Below are 15,853 nucleotides of genomic sequence, written 5' to 3' on the forward strand. Positions count from 1 at the left end.
ACATGTGCTGAGTAAATATATTCTAAGATGAGGTGTGTGTTGAGTTTGGTGAACATGTGCACAGAAAAGGAGGGGGTAAAGAAAACATTTTACATGTATCTGGCAAACCTGTTGCAGGACTCAGACGCATTCATTGCGCATGCAGCGTCTGGCCTGCATGATCACGGTTATGTCCAAACTGGTGAATACACTAACGTCTCTTTGGACCCTGGATTTTATTAGTTTTGCTCCTACATGCTGAAAAAGGGTGAGTAGCACAAAAACATATGCTCTTTGCCATTTATTATAATTGTTGTTAGTGTAGAAAAAACCGTTGGACTGCAGCCGCCTGTAGTGCGCATGTGCGACTTTACACTTTCAGAGCATTTCACTGTTGGCCTTGAAGCACATGATTACAAATAAACAAACACAACTACAAATCAAAAAACAATACAAATATTCAGACACGGGGCTTTAAACCAATAATCCTGAGCTCTAATATGTTTAAAATCTGATGTTTATTTGTTGAGAAGTTTGAACGTGCAACTAAGAAATTCTTCCTCCGGAAACAGAATCCCTCTGGGAAATGTTCCACCTTGTCTCTTAACACATAAAATTATGATATAAGATGCTATATAAAAACAATTTATAAAGAATACAAATAATCACACATTAGTGTAAGATAATATATAGCCTGATAGAAATATATTTCATTGTTAGGAACAATTTTGCTACATTTTTGTTATAGCTAGATGTCCTTCACAGCTCTTAGTTGTGTGTGTTTTTTTAACCTAAGGTTTTGCTATATTTTGCGTTTTCGGACCAAATGCAATTTCTTATTTTTAGTTCAAATAGCAGTTTTAAAAAAAATTCCTTGCTTTTCCCACAACTGTCATTTCACTTTTAGCTAAAATTTTATCGAGTTCTTGTATCTTGCTTTTAGTCTTTTGTATCTTCAGTCATCATCAGGGCGACAAAGGATGTGCAAGCGCTGCAATGCAAAAAATATAAATAAAAATTACTGACTAGAAAGAGAAATGCCAACACCATTACAAACAGTACTGAGATTTTCAAATAGGGAAAGAAACATGTTATAGTACAACCCAATAACTTTAAAATCAACACTGAAAATACTGACTAATAATTGATCATTTTCTATTGGCGGTCAGAAGTATCATCTGTAATACTAAATCACCAAAACGACTGCACACTATGCTTTAAAGGAAGATGGCTCTGGTGTTTGTTGTTTATTGGTGGACGATTATGGTTTAGTTTTTCCACATGACTCATCTGCAGGAGTCTCTTCTTCAAGCACAAACCTGTCTGAAGGTTCCTGGTGTGAAGCACAGCTGTCCAGCTGCCCACAGCGGCACCAGGAGGACAGAGGACAGAGTCATGGACCATCCCAGACTGTATGCCCAGTTAGGGTAAACATACCAGTCATTCACCTTATGGTGTTTGTAAGCAACCAGACGCAAGATGAAGAAAATCTGGAAAACATTTCCAATGGAGCATTACTGATGGTGATTCTGTTGGAAATCCCAAGATTTTATCAATGAAACTGCATGGAATATAAGTCATAAAACTCAAATTTGTGTTTTCAGCCTCACCAGTGACAGTAGAGGAATAATGTATTTCCAGCAGAGTTTAAAGAAAACTGATGGTTTCTGTCCCGTCATGTCTTCGATGATGTTTAAAAGACGATCAGCTCCTGAGCAAAAGTCAAATAATTGAATGTTGATTAACTCGTGTTACATTTTAAACATGTTACAAGATTTAAAGAAACTGGTATGACTAATGTTTGACGGCAGGGCTAACAGCACAAACAAACACATTTGTACAGCTAAAAACATTTATTTGTAAAAATTATTCACCTACCAAATATCCAGGCTATTGCCAGGCAGAGACATACAGCCATAAAATCTTGACTGGCTCTGGTAGAACCATAGTAATCAATAAGTGTAAATATGTAAATTCCTCCCTGAAGAAAAGAGAAATAAAATAAATATTTGAAAATAAATTTAATTAAATAAAAACTTAACACCATATGTTATTTACCTCAGTGACCATAGGTAATTGTAGGAGGAAGACTGTTGAACAGATGACGAGGGTAAACATCTCCCGCCTCCTTGGAGCACGAAACAGTTTTGGAAACAGGTCGCAGACCGAAGTGATTATAATTTCTACTGAAACAAACTGGAGACGAGAAAACAAGAGTTTGAGTTGAGTACTTTTAACTCAAGGAGCAGTTAAAGTGTCTTACATGTGTGTCAACAGCAAGCAGAATCAGCATCAGGAAGAAGGAGACAGTCCAGAACTGTGGTAGAGGCATCATGGCTGTAGCCTGAGGGTAGGCGATGAAGGCCAAACCTGGACCTGGTGATTAGAAACAAACAAGATTATTCTTTAAATAGGTAATTGGACAATGTTAAACAAATATATGAGACCATCAGTTAGCTGTCTGAGTAATGGTATGTCTTGGGAATCAGTCACAGCTACTACCACACCAAATTTAACATCAGTGTTTATAGAAATTACTAAATCAAGACACTTTTTGTGGAGTTAGCTAACAAAAATCATACCAGACTCAGCCACACTGTCCACAGTAACACCTTGTTTCTGAGCCATGAATCCCAGTACAGAGAAGACAACAAATCCAGCAACAAAACTGGTTCCACTGTTCAGCAGACAGAGCCAGAAGCAGTCCCTAAGGGTCAAATTGATGAATATACAAGTGACTAGTACTCCTCCAATCATCAATACATTAGATTCTTCATGTAACATACTTGTAGCAGTTGTTGTGGTAATCATTGTAGCTGCCCAGAACACTCAAAATTCCTGCAACCAAACTGTAGGAGAAGAATATTTGAGAGGATGCCTCCGTCCAGACCTGTGACATGAGAGAAAATTTTAGACTTATATGTTTTGTTTAACCATTAATTGCCTGGGGCTGTGTGGAATACTTATAAACAGTTAGTTCATCATTGTCTGTATACTGCAGTAAGAGAACTCTAACTTTGAAAAATCAGGGAAAAATACTGGTAGAGTCCTGCTATTTATAGAAAGGAAGATTTAAGAACAATTTCACTGTAATCACTGTTGTGAGAAATTCAGAGAGGAGCTGTTAAAGGTTCAGGGTGGCAAGAAGAGCTCGCAAATGACTGTGCTACTACAGCAACAGTAATAAGATAGACAGGTAGGAAGATACTCGGTGTGTCATCTGGATTGTTGATAAGGAAACCTGGTGGTGGAATAGCGAAATGCAGGATGCTTCAGATTCAAAGAAAGAGGTTAGCCAAGAAGAAATATGACAGAGGTCGGAAGAGGGGAAACAGGAATATAAGGAGATGCAATGTAGAGCAAAGAGGGAGGTAGCAAAGGCAAAGCAGAAGGCAAATTATGAGTTGTAAGGGAGGCTGGACCCGAAAGAGGGCGAGAAGAACTTGTACCGATTGGCAAGACGGATTAGACTGGAAAGGATGTGCATCAGGTTAGGCTTTGGTTGGTCATGGTAAAGAATAATTAGTCCTGAAATCACTCCTGAAACTTTTCTCCATACACTCCATCCTGCCTGGACTCTCTTTTTCAACTCTTTTCCACACTCCCCATTTTCCTGGACAGTGGACCCCAAGTACTTGAAGTCCTGCACCTTTGTGACCTCTGCTTCTTGTAGCCTCACTGTTCCACTGGCCTCCCTCTTATTCACACATGTGCTCTGTCTTACTACAGCTGACTTTCATTCCTCCTCCTTTCAAGTGCATACTTCCACCTTTCCAGTTCTCTTCCACCTGTTCCCTGTTCTCACCACAGATCACAATGTCATCTGCAAACATCATAGTCCACGGGAATTCCTGCCTGACTTCATCTGTTAGTCGGTCCATCACCAGAGCAAACAAGAAGGGGCTCCGAGCCAATCCTTGATGTAATCCCACCTCCATCTTGAAGCTATCCATCACTCGTATAGCACATCTCACCACTGTCCTGCTGTCCTCATACAGGTCCTGTACCAGTCTAACATACTCTTCTGCCACTCCAGATTTCCTCATGCAATACCAGACCTCCTCCCTCGGCACCCTGTCATGTACTTTTTCTAAATCCACAAAGACAATTAAGTTCTTTCTGACATTCTATGTACTTCTCCATCAGCATTCTCAAAGCAAAGATGGCATCTGTGGTGCTTTTTCATGGCATGAAATCATACTGCTACTCACAAATAGTCGCCTCTCGTCTAAGTATTGCTTCCACAACTCCCTCCCAGATCTTCATTGTGTGGCTTATCAACTTAAGTCCCCTGTAGTTGCTATAACTCTGTACATCACCCTTGTTCTTAAAAATGGGCACCATTTCTTGGGCATTTTCTCACGCTCAAATATGTCATTGAATATTTGAGTCAAAAACTTCACTGCCATCTCTCAAAGACATTTCCAAACCTCCACTGGTATGTCATCAGGTCCTACTGTCTTCCTTCCCCTTCTTCATTCTTTTCAGAGCTTTACAGACTTCTCCTTCATTAATCTTTCCCACTTCCTGGTCCACAGTTTCTATGACCTCTACTCTTCTTTCTCTTTCATTCTCTTAATTCATTATCTCCTCAAAGTACTCCTTCCATCTTCCTGTCACACTCTTCTCACTTGTTAGAACATTACCATTCCTATCTTTAATAAGCCTAGCCTGCTGTACATTCTTTCCAGTCTGATCCCTTTGTCTTGTCAATCGGTACAAGTCCTTCTTGCCCTTTTTAGTGTCTAGCCTCCCATACAACTTATCATACGCCTTCTGCTTTGCCAAAGCTACCTCTCTCTTTGCTCTATGTCCCTTCTCCTTATATTCCTGTTTCCTCTCTTCAGTCCTCTCACTGTCATAGTTCTTCTTGGCTAACCTCTTTCTTTGAACTGCATCCTGCACTTCACTATTCTACCACCAGGTTTCTTTATCATCCGGATAACAACACCAAGTACATTCCTACCTGCCTCTTTAATTACTGTTGCTGTAGTAGCCCAGTCATTTGGAAGCTCTTTCTTACCACCAGAGCCTTTAACAGTTCCTCTCTGAATTTCTCACAACATTCTTCCTTCTTTGGCTTCCACCATTTGTTCTTCTTCTCTGATTTTACTCTTTTTCTCTTCTTCACAACAACAGTCATTCTACACACAACAAACTGATGCTATCTGGCCACACTCTCCCCTGCCACAACCTTACAGTTTCAAATCTCCCTCAGGTTTCCTCTTCTACACTGAATGTAGTTGACCTGCGTACTCCTTCCTCCACTCTTATACGTCACTCCGTTCCTCCCTCTTTTGGAAATAGGTATTGACTATAGCCATTTTCATTCTCTTGGCAAAATCCACCATCATTTTTCCTAGTTTCTTTCCTTGACACTAAACCTACCCATCACTTCCTCATCCCCTCGGTTTCCTTCACCAACATGTCTATTCAGGTCTGCTCCAATCACCACTCTTTACTCCTTGGGAATACTCTCTATCACTTCATCCAGATATTTCTAAAATTTATCTTTCTCCTCCCTATCACATCCAACCTGTGGAACATAACTACTGACAATGCTTAGCATCAGACCTTCTAGCAGGGTAAATGAGGGCACAGATCGTGCTGCAAAGTGCTTTGAGTATCTTGATAAGATAGATAAGTGCTATTTAAGTGCAGTCCAGTTACCATTCTACCTTCAGGCACGTCACCCTATCTGACACTCATTTTACCTCTACTACATTGCCAACTCCTCCTTCGGGATCATCCCTACTCCATTTCTCTTTCTATCCACACCATGGTAAAACAGTTTAAACCTTGCTCCAATGTTGCAAGTCTTGTTGCCCTTCCACTTGGTCTCTTGGACACATAAAATGTTTACCTTCCTTCTCTGCATCATGTCAGCTAGCTCTCTACCTTTGCCTGTCATTGTCCCCACATTTAGAGTTGCAACCCTCAGTCTTACATTCTTGACTTTCCTCTTCTCCCTCTGTCTCCTGACATGTTTCCCTCCTCGTGGTCTTCGACTAACAGTAGCACAATTTCTGCCAGCGCCCTGTTTGACAACAGCATCAGTGGCTGTCATTGTTAACCTGGGCCTCAACCGATCTGGTATGGTTTCACTTTGATGAACTTGCATTATGGTTTTGGCCAAAGTGTTTTACATCGGATGCCCTTCCTGACACAACCCTCACCATTTACCCGGGCTTGGGACTGGCACAAGAGATGCACTGGCTTGTGCTCCCTAGTGACTGGTTTATTTGTTGGTTTTAAACATCAACATTAATAAAAACAAAGTATTTCTGTCTTCATTTTCTTCAGAAAAGGATCCAATTCTATGGTGGCTATAAATTCCTAATTATACGTGTTTTGATAGTCTTTATGTTCAAAGTTGAGTTGTAAACATTTTGTAAGATGGTACATGGTTTCTAAACCTTTAGAATTATTGTGCTAAACTTTTACAAATAAAAGACATACCTCAAGGTTAGCCAGGCGGTTTATGTCCGGATACAGGTAATAGTAAATCCCATCCCAAGCTCCGGGCAACGTCAAACCTCTGATGAGCAGGATGAAGAGCATCACATATGGAAAGGTGGCGGTAAAGTATGCTACCTGAAAAGATAATTCATTTAACATTTTAGGGATGTTTAGGGTAGGCACTTCTAGTGCAGTGCAAGATGTTCTGTAGTACCTTTCCAGATGATCTGATGCCTTTCCAAATGCAAAAGTAAACGATAAACCAGCTGACCAAAAGACACAAGGCCAGCTCCCATCTGATGCTGCCCAGCTCCTCAATACCTGAAGACATGTTTAGTACTCGCCGTCTGAAGAGAAACACGCATCAAGTCCAATATTTAGAGATTGATTCCCGTAACGGCAATTGAAATTATGGATGGATGCAGTCTCTGATTGGTGCCTCATGCACAATAACCAACAACTATGAGAAAAAGATATACAAAATAAATTTAAAAAATATATATATAATTTATTATAAGTTCATCATACAAATCCATATATAATAATAATAAGTCTTTATGAATCATAAACTTTAAAAAAAAAGTATTTACAGTGCAGCAAAAACAGTAAACGTGGATCACAGTTGCTAAAACATACTGTTGTTAAATTTTAAAGTCAATTAAAGTCATAAGAACGTGAATGGCCGAATGTATCAAACAATTTACAAATCTTGATCCATATGATCTTCCTGAGAGTAAAAGTCTAAACGGGTGATGTCAAGGGTATATATGGTCCCTTATGATATTCATGACTCTGGCGTGGTAGCAGTTGTTTGCTAATAGCTCCAATAAGGATGGGGGGGGGGGGGGGGGCAGTCACTGATGTCCTGTCCCATGGTGGTAATTTTCTACAGGGCTTTTTTTAACCCAGCACTGAGCACCCAGTATACCACTCTGTGAGGCAGTACGTTAGCATGCTCTCAATTGTAGAGTGATAAAAAGCCACCATCGGTGAGTGACATACAAGAGATAATTCCTCCTCAAAATCCTCAGAAAGTGCATGTGCTGTTGCACTTTTTTTTTCTTATTTTTATTGTAAGTGGAGTTCATGGACCAGGAGATTTTAACAGCATTTTGTGTCCCAAGACACTTAAAGCTGGGCACAATTTCTGCACGTACATTCATGACAACAAGAAGTGTGTCAGCTTTTCTTTTTTCCAACGACTAATACTAATTATTTAGTTTGTGTTGAGTGACAAGTTGGAACCCAACGTTAGATTTTTTTAACGATGAGCAGGCTTGTAATCCTCTGAAATGAGTTAAATGAACAGATAAAAACAAGACTTAGATCATGCAGTTGAGAATAGATATTCCAAGTTTTATAAATTAAAAGAGCATCTTGGATTTTGGCTTATCCGTTGGACTTTATCAATTTTAATCAAAACTTTAGTTTTGACTAAATAATTTACAATTCAGGATGTCTGATTAAAAAAGGAATTGTAACTCACTCCCAGAATTCAATTGCAGATGAAGTGGTGTTGGTGTGAGTCACAGTAACGTTGGATGAATTCAAAGACAGAACGTCGATACAGTTCACTGTGTATTAGGAGGGAAACAAAAATGAAAGAGAAACATCTTTATCATGACTGTCAGAAATACAACATGATTTTTATTCTGATGTTTTGTTTTATTTGAGCCCTTAATTTTTTTATTTGATTTTAGATCTTGGACATTATGTTTTTGCACACAAAATTACAATCTTAACCAAAAACTAAAAAAAATACATATATCAAAATATAAGTATTACTGTTCTTACATTTTATTTATCATTATTTTACTTCTAACTTAGGTAATTATTATTAGATTTTATAGCAGATTTGGATTAAAATTATTTCCTACCTGTATTCCAGGTGTTGTTACAGCTGGCCCAAGGGAGTTGGGATCTGAATGAGCAAACGAGGTAGAACAGAGCCCAGACTTGGACTAAAATGTAGCTGATCGCATAAAGTTTCATCATGAAAAGTCCGTACCCGATGCCTGAAATAAACATTAGTGTCACTATTTAAACATGTATAACTGGGAGAGACTGTGAACATACAGCCAGTTTGAGAGTGAGCTCACCTTTTGCCAGCGGACACAGTTTGTTCCAGCAGGTGATAAAACCTTCCTGAGTGTACTGACCGAATGAAGTCTCCATCAGGAAAAGAGGAATTCCACACACCACAGCAAACAGAGTATATGGAACCAAAAAGGCACCTATGAATAAAGAGTGAGATATGTCAAATAGTTATACTGATCATCTTATACTCCATAAATCATATTAAATCAACACTTGCATTTTTAAAAAGTCAATCTAAACTTTGTTCATTACCTCCTCCGTTCTTGTAGCAGAGATAAGGAAATCTCCACACGTTGCCCAGGCCCACCACGTTCCCTGCAACAACTAAAATATATTCTGTTTTACTGGCCCACTGTCCTCTGTCTCCATCCTTCTTGGTGTGGTTTATTTTTCTTTGTTCTTTATTCATCATAGCTCTTCTTTCTACTTTTGTCTAATATTTCTGAGATTAAACAAATCCAACTGTTCTAACAAGGTTGAGTCTGAACCTCTGGACAGATTCTTCTTTGTTGAAATGAATTGTTCATCAGTCTGATGCACTGCAACAAGCTCAGTCTTATAAGCAGCACATTCCCATAGTGGATCAACCAGTTTACTGGTGACAGCCAAAATGAGCTGTTTATATGCAAAAGGAGGACGTTTGGTTGTAAACTAATTTGATCATATGATTCACTAAGGGTGGCACAGTGTTGCAGTTGTTTTTAAGATTGCTGTAATGTAACCCTTACTTTAAAAAATCTTATCTTGGTTCAGGAATTCTGGCCAATTATAGACCTACATCTATTCTAACATTGATCTAAAAAATTCTAGAGGAAATAGTTGCAGGTCAGTTGCATGAACATCTACAAATAAATAATCTTTTTTTTTAATTTAGTCAAAGTTTAGAGCTCACCATAGCATGGAATCTGCACTAGTGAAAGTTACTAATTATATTCTCATGGCATCTGACAATGGACAAGTGTCTACACTGGTCCTGTTAGACCTCATTGCTGCATCTGATACAGTTGATCATAATATTTTATTACAAAGACTTGAATATGATATTGGGATTACAGGAACGGCTCTAAAATGGTTTAAACCATACTTGTTTGATTGATTCCAGTTTGTAAATGTAAATATCTTCATATACCAAATATGCTCATGGATTTCCTCAGGGTTCAGTGCTTGGCCCAATACTCTTTACCTTGTATATGCTTCTGTAATGTTATTAAACAGCACGGGATAAATTTTCATTAGGCTGATGATACACAGTTATATTTGTCTATGAAACCCAATGAATCCAATCAGCTACTTAGACTACAAGCATGTCTTAAAGACAGAAAAACCTGGATGACCCTAAATTTCTTCTTTTGAACACATATAAGACTGAGGTTTTGGTTTTTGGACCTGAGCATCTTGGGAATAAATTTTTCATTCTTTCACCGTCCTTGGATGACATTAATCTGTCCTCCAGCTGTAATGTTAAACATCTTGGTGTTATTTTTGATCTGGACGTCTTTTATCCCCCACATTAAAAAAGTTACTAGAACCGCCTTCTTCCACTTGCGTAATATCACTAAAATTAGAAACATCTTTTCTGAAAATGATGCAGAAAACCTGGTCCATGCATTTGTCACATCTAGACTGGACTATTGAAATGTTTTTTTATCTGGTGTCCAAATACTTCCTTAAAATGTCTTCAGCTGATCCAAAATGCTGCTGCCAGAGTCTTAACTGGAGTTAGTAGGAGAGATCATATCGCTCCAGTTTTAGCTTTTCTCCATTGGCTTCCAGATCCAGAATTTAATTCAAAATCTTACTTCTAACCTACAAAACTCTCAACAACCTAGCTCCATCTTATATTACAGATCTTATTGTTCCATATTTTCCTAACAGAGCACTTTGCTCTCAGACTGCAGGTTTACTTGTGTTTTCAAGAGTTTCCAAAAGCAGAATGGGAGGAAGATCTTTCAGTTATCAGGCTCCTCTTTTGTGGAACCAACTTCCAGTTTCTGTCTGTAAAGCTGACTCACATTGTCCAGTTTTAAAACTTGGCTTTCTTTTGATAAATTCTAATAATTTGCATTTGTTATTGTTTCTATTTTAACATGTTTTTTTTTTTATGTATTTCCTCCTAGTGAGTGACATGCCCGCCTTGATTCTGGACCTGCCATTCAAGGATTCAAGGTACTTTATTTGTCATAAGCACCACATGTGGTACATGTGGTAGAACAAAATTATGTACACAGGGTCCCATTTACATCCACCAAAAGCATTAAAATGTAAAATAATAACAGTAATAAGATCTAAGATATGAACTAAGAAAAACATTAACTAAAAATACACTAAGCACTAATAGCATTAAAAAAAAGCCAAATAGCAGCACGAACATGAGTCTGTGTGAGCAGAGGAGCATGAATGAACACAGCAACATGAAACAGATCAGCAGCAACATGATGTGATTTTTTTAAACCTTAAAAAAAAGATCTGATTTTTCAGTGATTATTCTGGGTAGATATTCATGAGTCTAACAGCCTCAGGGTAGAAGCTGTTCCTCAGTCTAGTGGTTCTACACTTAATGCTCCTTTACCTCCTTCCTGAGGGGAGCGGGGCAAAAAGTGTGTGTGTGCTGGGTGAGTGGGGTCCTTCATGATGCAGGTGGCCCTCTTCCTGCATCTGGAGGTGTAGATATACAGTATGTGATGGTGGGGAGGTTGACTCCAACAGACTTCTGTGCAGCCTTCACCACTCTCTGCAAAGCTTTTCTTTCTGCAGTTGTGCAGCCTCCATGCCACACGTTGATGCTGAGATTCATGGCTCATGAACATTGATGTGAAGGTTGTTCTTCTTGCACCAGCTCTCCAGGTTTTCCACCTCCTGCCTGTAGCTGGACTTATCATTGTTTGTGATGCATCCCACCACCGCTGTATCGTCTGCAAACTTTACAATATGACAGCCTGGATGGGTAGGTGCACAGTCATATGTGAGCAGAGTGAACAGGAGAGGGCTCAGCACACAGCCCTGAGGGGAGCCATTGCTGTGGGTTATAGCGGAGGAGAAGTTGTGCATTCTCACAGACTACAATCATTTTGTTAAGAAGTCTAGGACCCAGTTGCAAATGGAGGGGCTTAATCCTAGTGCGAGTAGTTTGATAAACCATTAGCTCAGGGCTGTCTAGACCTCATCCAGTCCTTTAACTTTGTGCAGAGTGTTGTTGGTCCGACTCACCAGCAGGGCCACACTCTAGACTTAGTTTTAACACACGGTTTGTCTGTTTCTGATTTAGAAATTGGTGACACTGTTTGTTCCAACCACAAACCGGTTTTATTCAACACCTCTTTGATTTGTGAACCTGCACCTCCCTCCACACCCAAGCCCTGTAGGATTTTTAACCCTTCCACCGCCACACTCTTCTCTTCCATCTTTGCTAGTAATTCAGTTTCAGACTCTGAACTCTCTGCAGGTCTTACTACAAAGGAGTTGCTTTCTCAGCATCAGGAGGCCTGTGTACAGATCCTGGACTCAGTCGTCCCGTTAACGCTCAGGAATCGAAAACGCACGTCCCACCCTTGGGTAAATGAGACCACAAGAGAGGCAAGACGCCTGTGCAGGAGAGCTGAACGTTGATGGAAAAAATATAAACTCCAGGTTTCCTTTGATGTGTTAAAATCATGTTGGAAAGCTTGTCAGGCCACCGTCAAACAGGAGAAAAACAAATATTTCTCAAAAATTATCAACTCAAACAGTCACAACCCCCACGTTCTTTTCAACACCATTAGCACCATTCTAAACGTGCCTCAGTCTGCCACCATTGAGGCCTCTGTTGACACCTGTAATGAGTTTTTCAGGCATTTTGTTGAAAAGGTTGAGTCGATTAGATCATCAATTCCACACTCCACAGCCGACCCTTCAGTTCTTGTCCCCTGCTCAGCAGTCTTCAGTCACTTTGACCCCATCTCACTCTCATTTTTAAATGAGGTCGTTAGTCACATGAAACCCTGAGGCTCCCCTGCTGATCCCATCCCTGCTGCATTTTTTAAACAGGTTCTGCCATCAACTGGACCCCCTGTTCTTGCCATTATTAACAGCAGTTTGGCTACAGGTGTGGTTCCTGATGTTTTAAAACATGCAGTGGTAACTCCATTAATTAAAAAACCCGGACTTGACCCTGCAGCTTGTTCAAACTTCAGGCCAATCTCAAAACTTCCATTTCTATCTAAAATCTTGGAGGAAATAGTTTTTAAGTCAACTAACCAAGTTTTTGAATGTAAATGGAATTTTTGAGATTTTTCAGTCAGGATTTAAACAACTGCACAGCACTGAGACAGCTTTAGTAAGGGTCTGTAATGACATTCTGCTAGCAAATGACTCTGGTTATTCTGTGATCCTGGTACTCCTCAACCTTACTGCTGCATTTGACACTGTTGATCACAGCATCCTTATGTCACAGCTAGAACACTGGGTTGGGATTACGGGGTGGCGCTAGAATGGTTCCGTTCATATCTGGGTGACAGGGGTTTTTGTGTTAACTTTGACAATCATTTATCTGCTTCTGTCCCTCTTTCCTGTGGGGTCCCACAAGGCTCCATTCTTGGACCCCTTCTGTTCTCATTGTATCTGCTCCCCTTGGGATCAATCCTCAGGAAACATGGTATTTTGTTTCATTGTTACGCAGATGATTCTCAGATTTATCTGCCTTTAAAACCAAACAGTTCCTGTTCCATCCACCCTTTGCTAAAATGTCTCTATGGCATCAAGACTTGGATGGCTGCGAACTTCTTGAGTTTTAATGATCAGAAGACTGAGGTCATTGTGTTTAACTCAAGCTCTACCACTGTCACTGATCCTGTAAACCTGCACTCCCATCAGCCACATCTAAAGCAGTCGGGTACCAATCTCGGGGTAGTGTTAGACTCGAACATTAGGTTTAATAAACAGATCAACTCTGTTCTACAAAAAAGTTTCTTTCAGCCAAGTCAAATAGCAAAGCTTAAGTCCGTTCTGTCCAGATCCGACCTTGAAAAACTAGTCCATGCATTTATTACAACCCGGCTGGACTACTGTAACTCACTTTATGTTGGGATTAGTCAGGCTTCATTTTCATGTCTCCAGCTCATACAAAATGCGGCAGCTCGGCTTTTAACAGGAACTCGCAGGTTTGAGCACATTACTCCAGTTCTGTCCTCCCTTCATTGGCTTCCTGTGCGTGTCAGAGTTGATTTTAAAATTCTCCTGCTGACATTCAAGTGCATTAACGGCCTTGCACCATCATACCTCTCCAACCTTCTTCATCCTTATACTCCTTCTCAGGCTTTAAGATCTTCAGACCAGCTGCTTTTGGCCGTACCAAAAACCAGCCTGAAGCTCAGAGGAGATTGAGCATTTTCAGTCATGGGCCCTAAACTTTGGAACAATCTGCCCATCAACATTCAATAGGCCACCTCAGTCTCTGCTTTTAAAGCTCTCCTAAAAACTCACCTATACTCAATGACATTTAACACAGGGTGATTGGATTTAGATATATCCAAAAAAGTTCAGTCTGGTCCTCTGGACATTCAAAAAAAAAATAAAAATGTAGAAATGTTTCGTCTCTCATCCGAGAGACTTCCTCAGTCTGAGGTGCTGTATTCAGCTCAGTCTCTTAAATAGCACCTTCTCAGAGTGGATCAACCAGTTTTGCTGCTGACAACCAAAACCAGCTGCTCACATGGTTAAGAAGGACCATCAGCCTAACAATGGATCATTAGCACACTGATGGCTGTTTACTATTCACAGAGGGCTGAGTGATACTAGCAATCACAGCATTGTAAGAGGGGGACAGTTGAACCCGGAGGCCTCCACCCCTGTTTAATGATGGACGGTTTCTTTTCACAAAGATGGCCTCCTTTACTCCTCTCTCAAACCATCGTTCCTCTCTGTCCACGATGTGAACATCTTCATCCCTGAAAGAGTGACCGCTGGCCTGGAGATGAGTGTAGACCGCAGAATGCTGATTCTGTTTATGCTTTTGTTATTATTCCTATTTAACACAAGGTCATCAGATCTGATTTAGTATTTCATTGTTTCTGACTGAGTTTATGCTTTTTGTTATTTCCTTGAATTTTGACACAACGTGATCTGATTTAGTATTTCATTGTTTCTAATTGTTTTTGGTTTTATATTTTTATTCCATGTACTGTAAATATATCTTGCTACTTTTTATTTGATGTTGTGATATTTTTGTTAAGCACTTTGGTAACAGTTTCTGTTTTAAATGAGCTCTATAAATAAATCTGACTTGACTAGTTTGTCCATCAGGGTTTGGGGGATCATGGTGTTCAAGGCAGACGTGAAGTCCACAATGAGCATATGGACGTAGGGATCCTTCTGCTCCAGATGGGTGAAAGCAGTGTGGACAACAGAGGAGATGGCATCTTCTGTAGATTGATTCTCGCGGTATGTGTACTGGTGAGGGTCCTCGTTGATGTTGATGGTTATTTTGATGTGGGTCATGACCAGGTTTTCGAAACATTTAGCGACTATCAGGATGAGGGCTACTGGCCGGTAGTCATTCATTGGGACTGGGATGGTTGCTGTCTCCAGGTAGGTGGGAACTGTCGCCAGGGTAAGTGAGGAGTGAAAGATGTCAGCCAGCACCTCGCAGAGCTGATCGGCACAGTCTTTCACACCTTACCAGGGATGGACTGTAAATGGACTGTACTTGTATAGCGCCTTTCTATCTTATCGAGATACTCAAAGAACTTTACACTACATCTGTGTCCTCATCTACCCATTCATACAGCACTCTACTAGATCTCTACAAAGCTAATTGAACAAATCATTCTAAAGATACTAATCAGTGCTTTATCACATTCATACACCGATGGGACACAAATCTGAGGCAACAAGGGGTTCAATGTCTTGCCCAGGGACACTTTGGCATGTGACTGCTGGAGTGATGTTGTCTGGGCTGATTGCTTTGTGACGATTATTCCTCCTGAAAATACTCCTCACTTCGGCTGAGGTCATGCTGAGAAGCTTTTCTTGTGGTGGTGGTGCTGGGTGGTCTTTTCGGGTCTTCAGTGTCATTCAGTGTCCGTTTCTCCTTCCTGTCCTCTCAAACCCAGCTGGATGAAGCAGATGGCCACTTAAAGTATCTTGAGCCTGGTTCTGCTGGAGGTTTCTTCCTAGTGTGAGGGAGTTTTCCTTGCCACTATTGCCTTTGTGCGAGCTCAGGAAGAGAGACTGCAATGAAATGAAGACTCAATGTGTCTGCTGGCTTCCTTCCTTCCTTAGATAGATACATTATAAATGCCAATTAGTAAAGTTATGTGAATGTTTTTGTTTAGTGCCCTGAGAT

The 15,853-nt window shown here is 40.2% G+C and overlaps 1 protein-coding gene across 1 annotated transcript; it reads right to left on the reverse strand.

Moving 5' to 3' along the window:
* Positions 1-934: 934 nt before the first annotated feature.
* Positions 935-8,944, reverse strand: LOC119414299 (sodium- and chloride-dependent betaine transporter-like). The gene is made up of 14 exons (XM_037681394.1): positions 8,788-8,944; positions 8,538-8,672; positions 8,316-8,453; positions 7,925-8,012; positions 6,653-6,785; positions 6,439-6,573; positions 2,766-2,869; positions 2,562-2,686; positions 2,243-2,355; positions 2,038-2,175; positions 1,858-1,960; positions 1,590-1,690; positions 1,299-1,469; positions 935-970 (listed from the first exon to the last, which is right to left on the reverse strand). Exons 1-14 carry the CDS (start codon positions 8,942-8,944, stop codon positions 935-937), a joined length of 1,677 nt encoding a protein of 558 aa, XP_037537322.1.
* Between the last annotated feature and the right edge of the window lie 6,909 nt (positions 8,945-15,853).

The sequence above is a fragment of the Nematolebias whitei genome, chromosome 9 (genome assembly GCF_014905685.2).
Source record: "Nematolebias whitei isolate Nwh7 chromosome 9, NemWhi1, whole genome shotgun sequence".
Classification (NCBI taxonomy): domain Eukaryota; kingdom Metazoa; phylum Chordata; class Actinopteri; order Cyprinodontiformes; family Rivulidae; genus Nematolebias; species Nematolebias whitei.

Coding starts and splice junctions, on each gene's coding strand:
- LOC119414299 (XM_037681394.1), bottom strand. CDS start 8,944: ATGAATAAAGAACAAAGAAAAATAAACCACACCAAGAAGGATGGAGAC. Junction 8,454..8,537: donor ACTGTGTCCGCTGGCAAAAG/GTGAGCTCACTC, acceptor TGTTTATTTCAG/GCATCGGGTACGGACTTTTC. Junction 6,574..6,652: donor GCATCAGATCATCTGGAAAG/GTACTACAGAAC, acceptor TTATCTTTTCAG/GTAGCATACTTTACCGCCAC.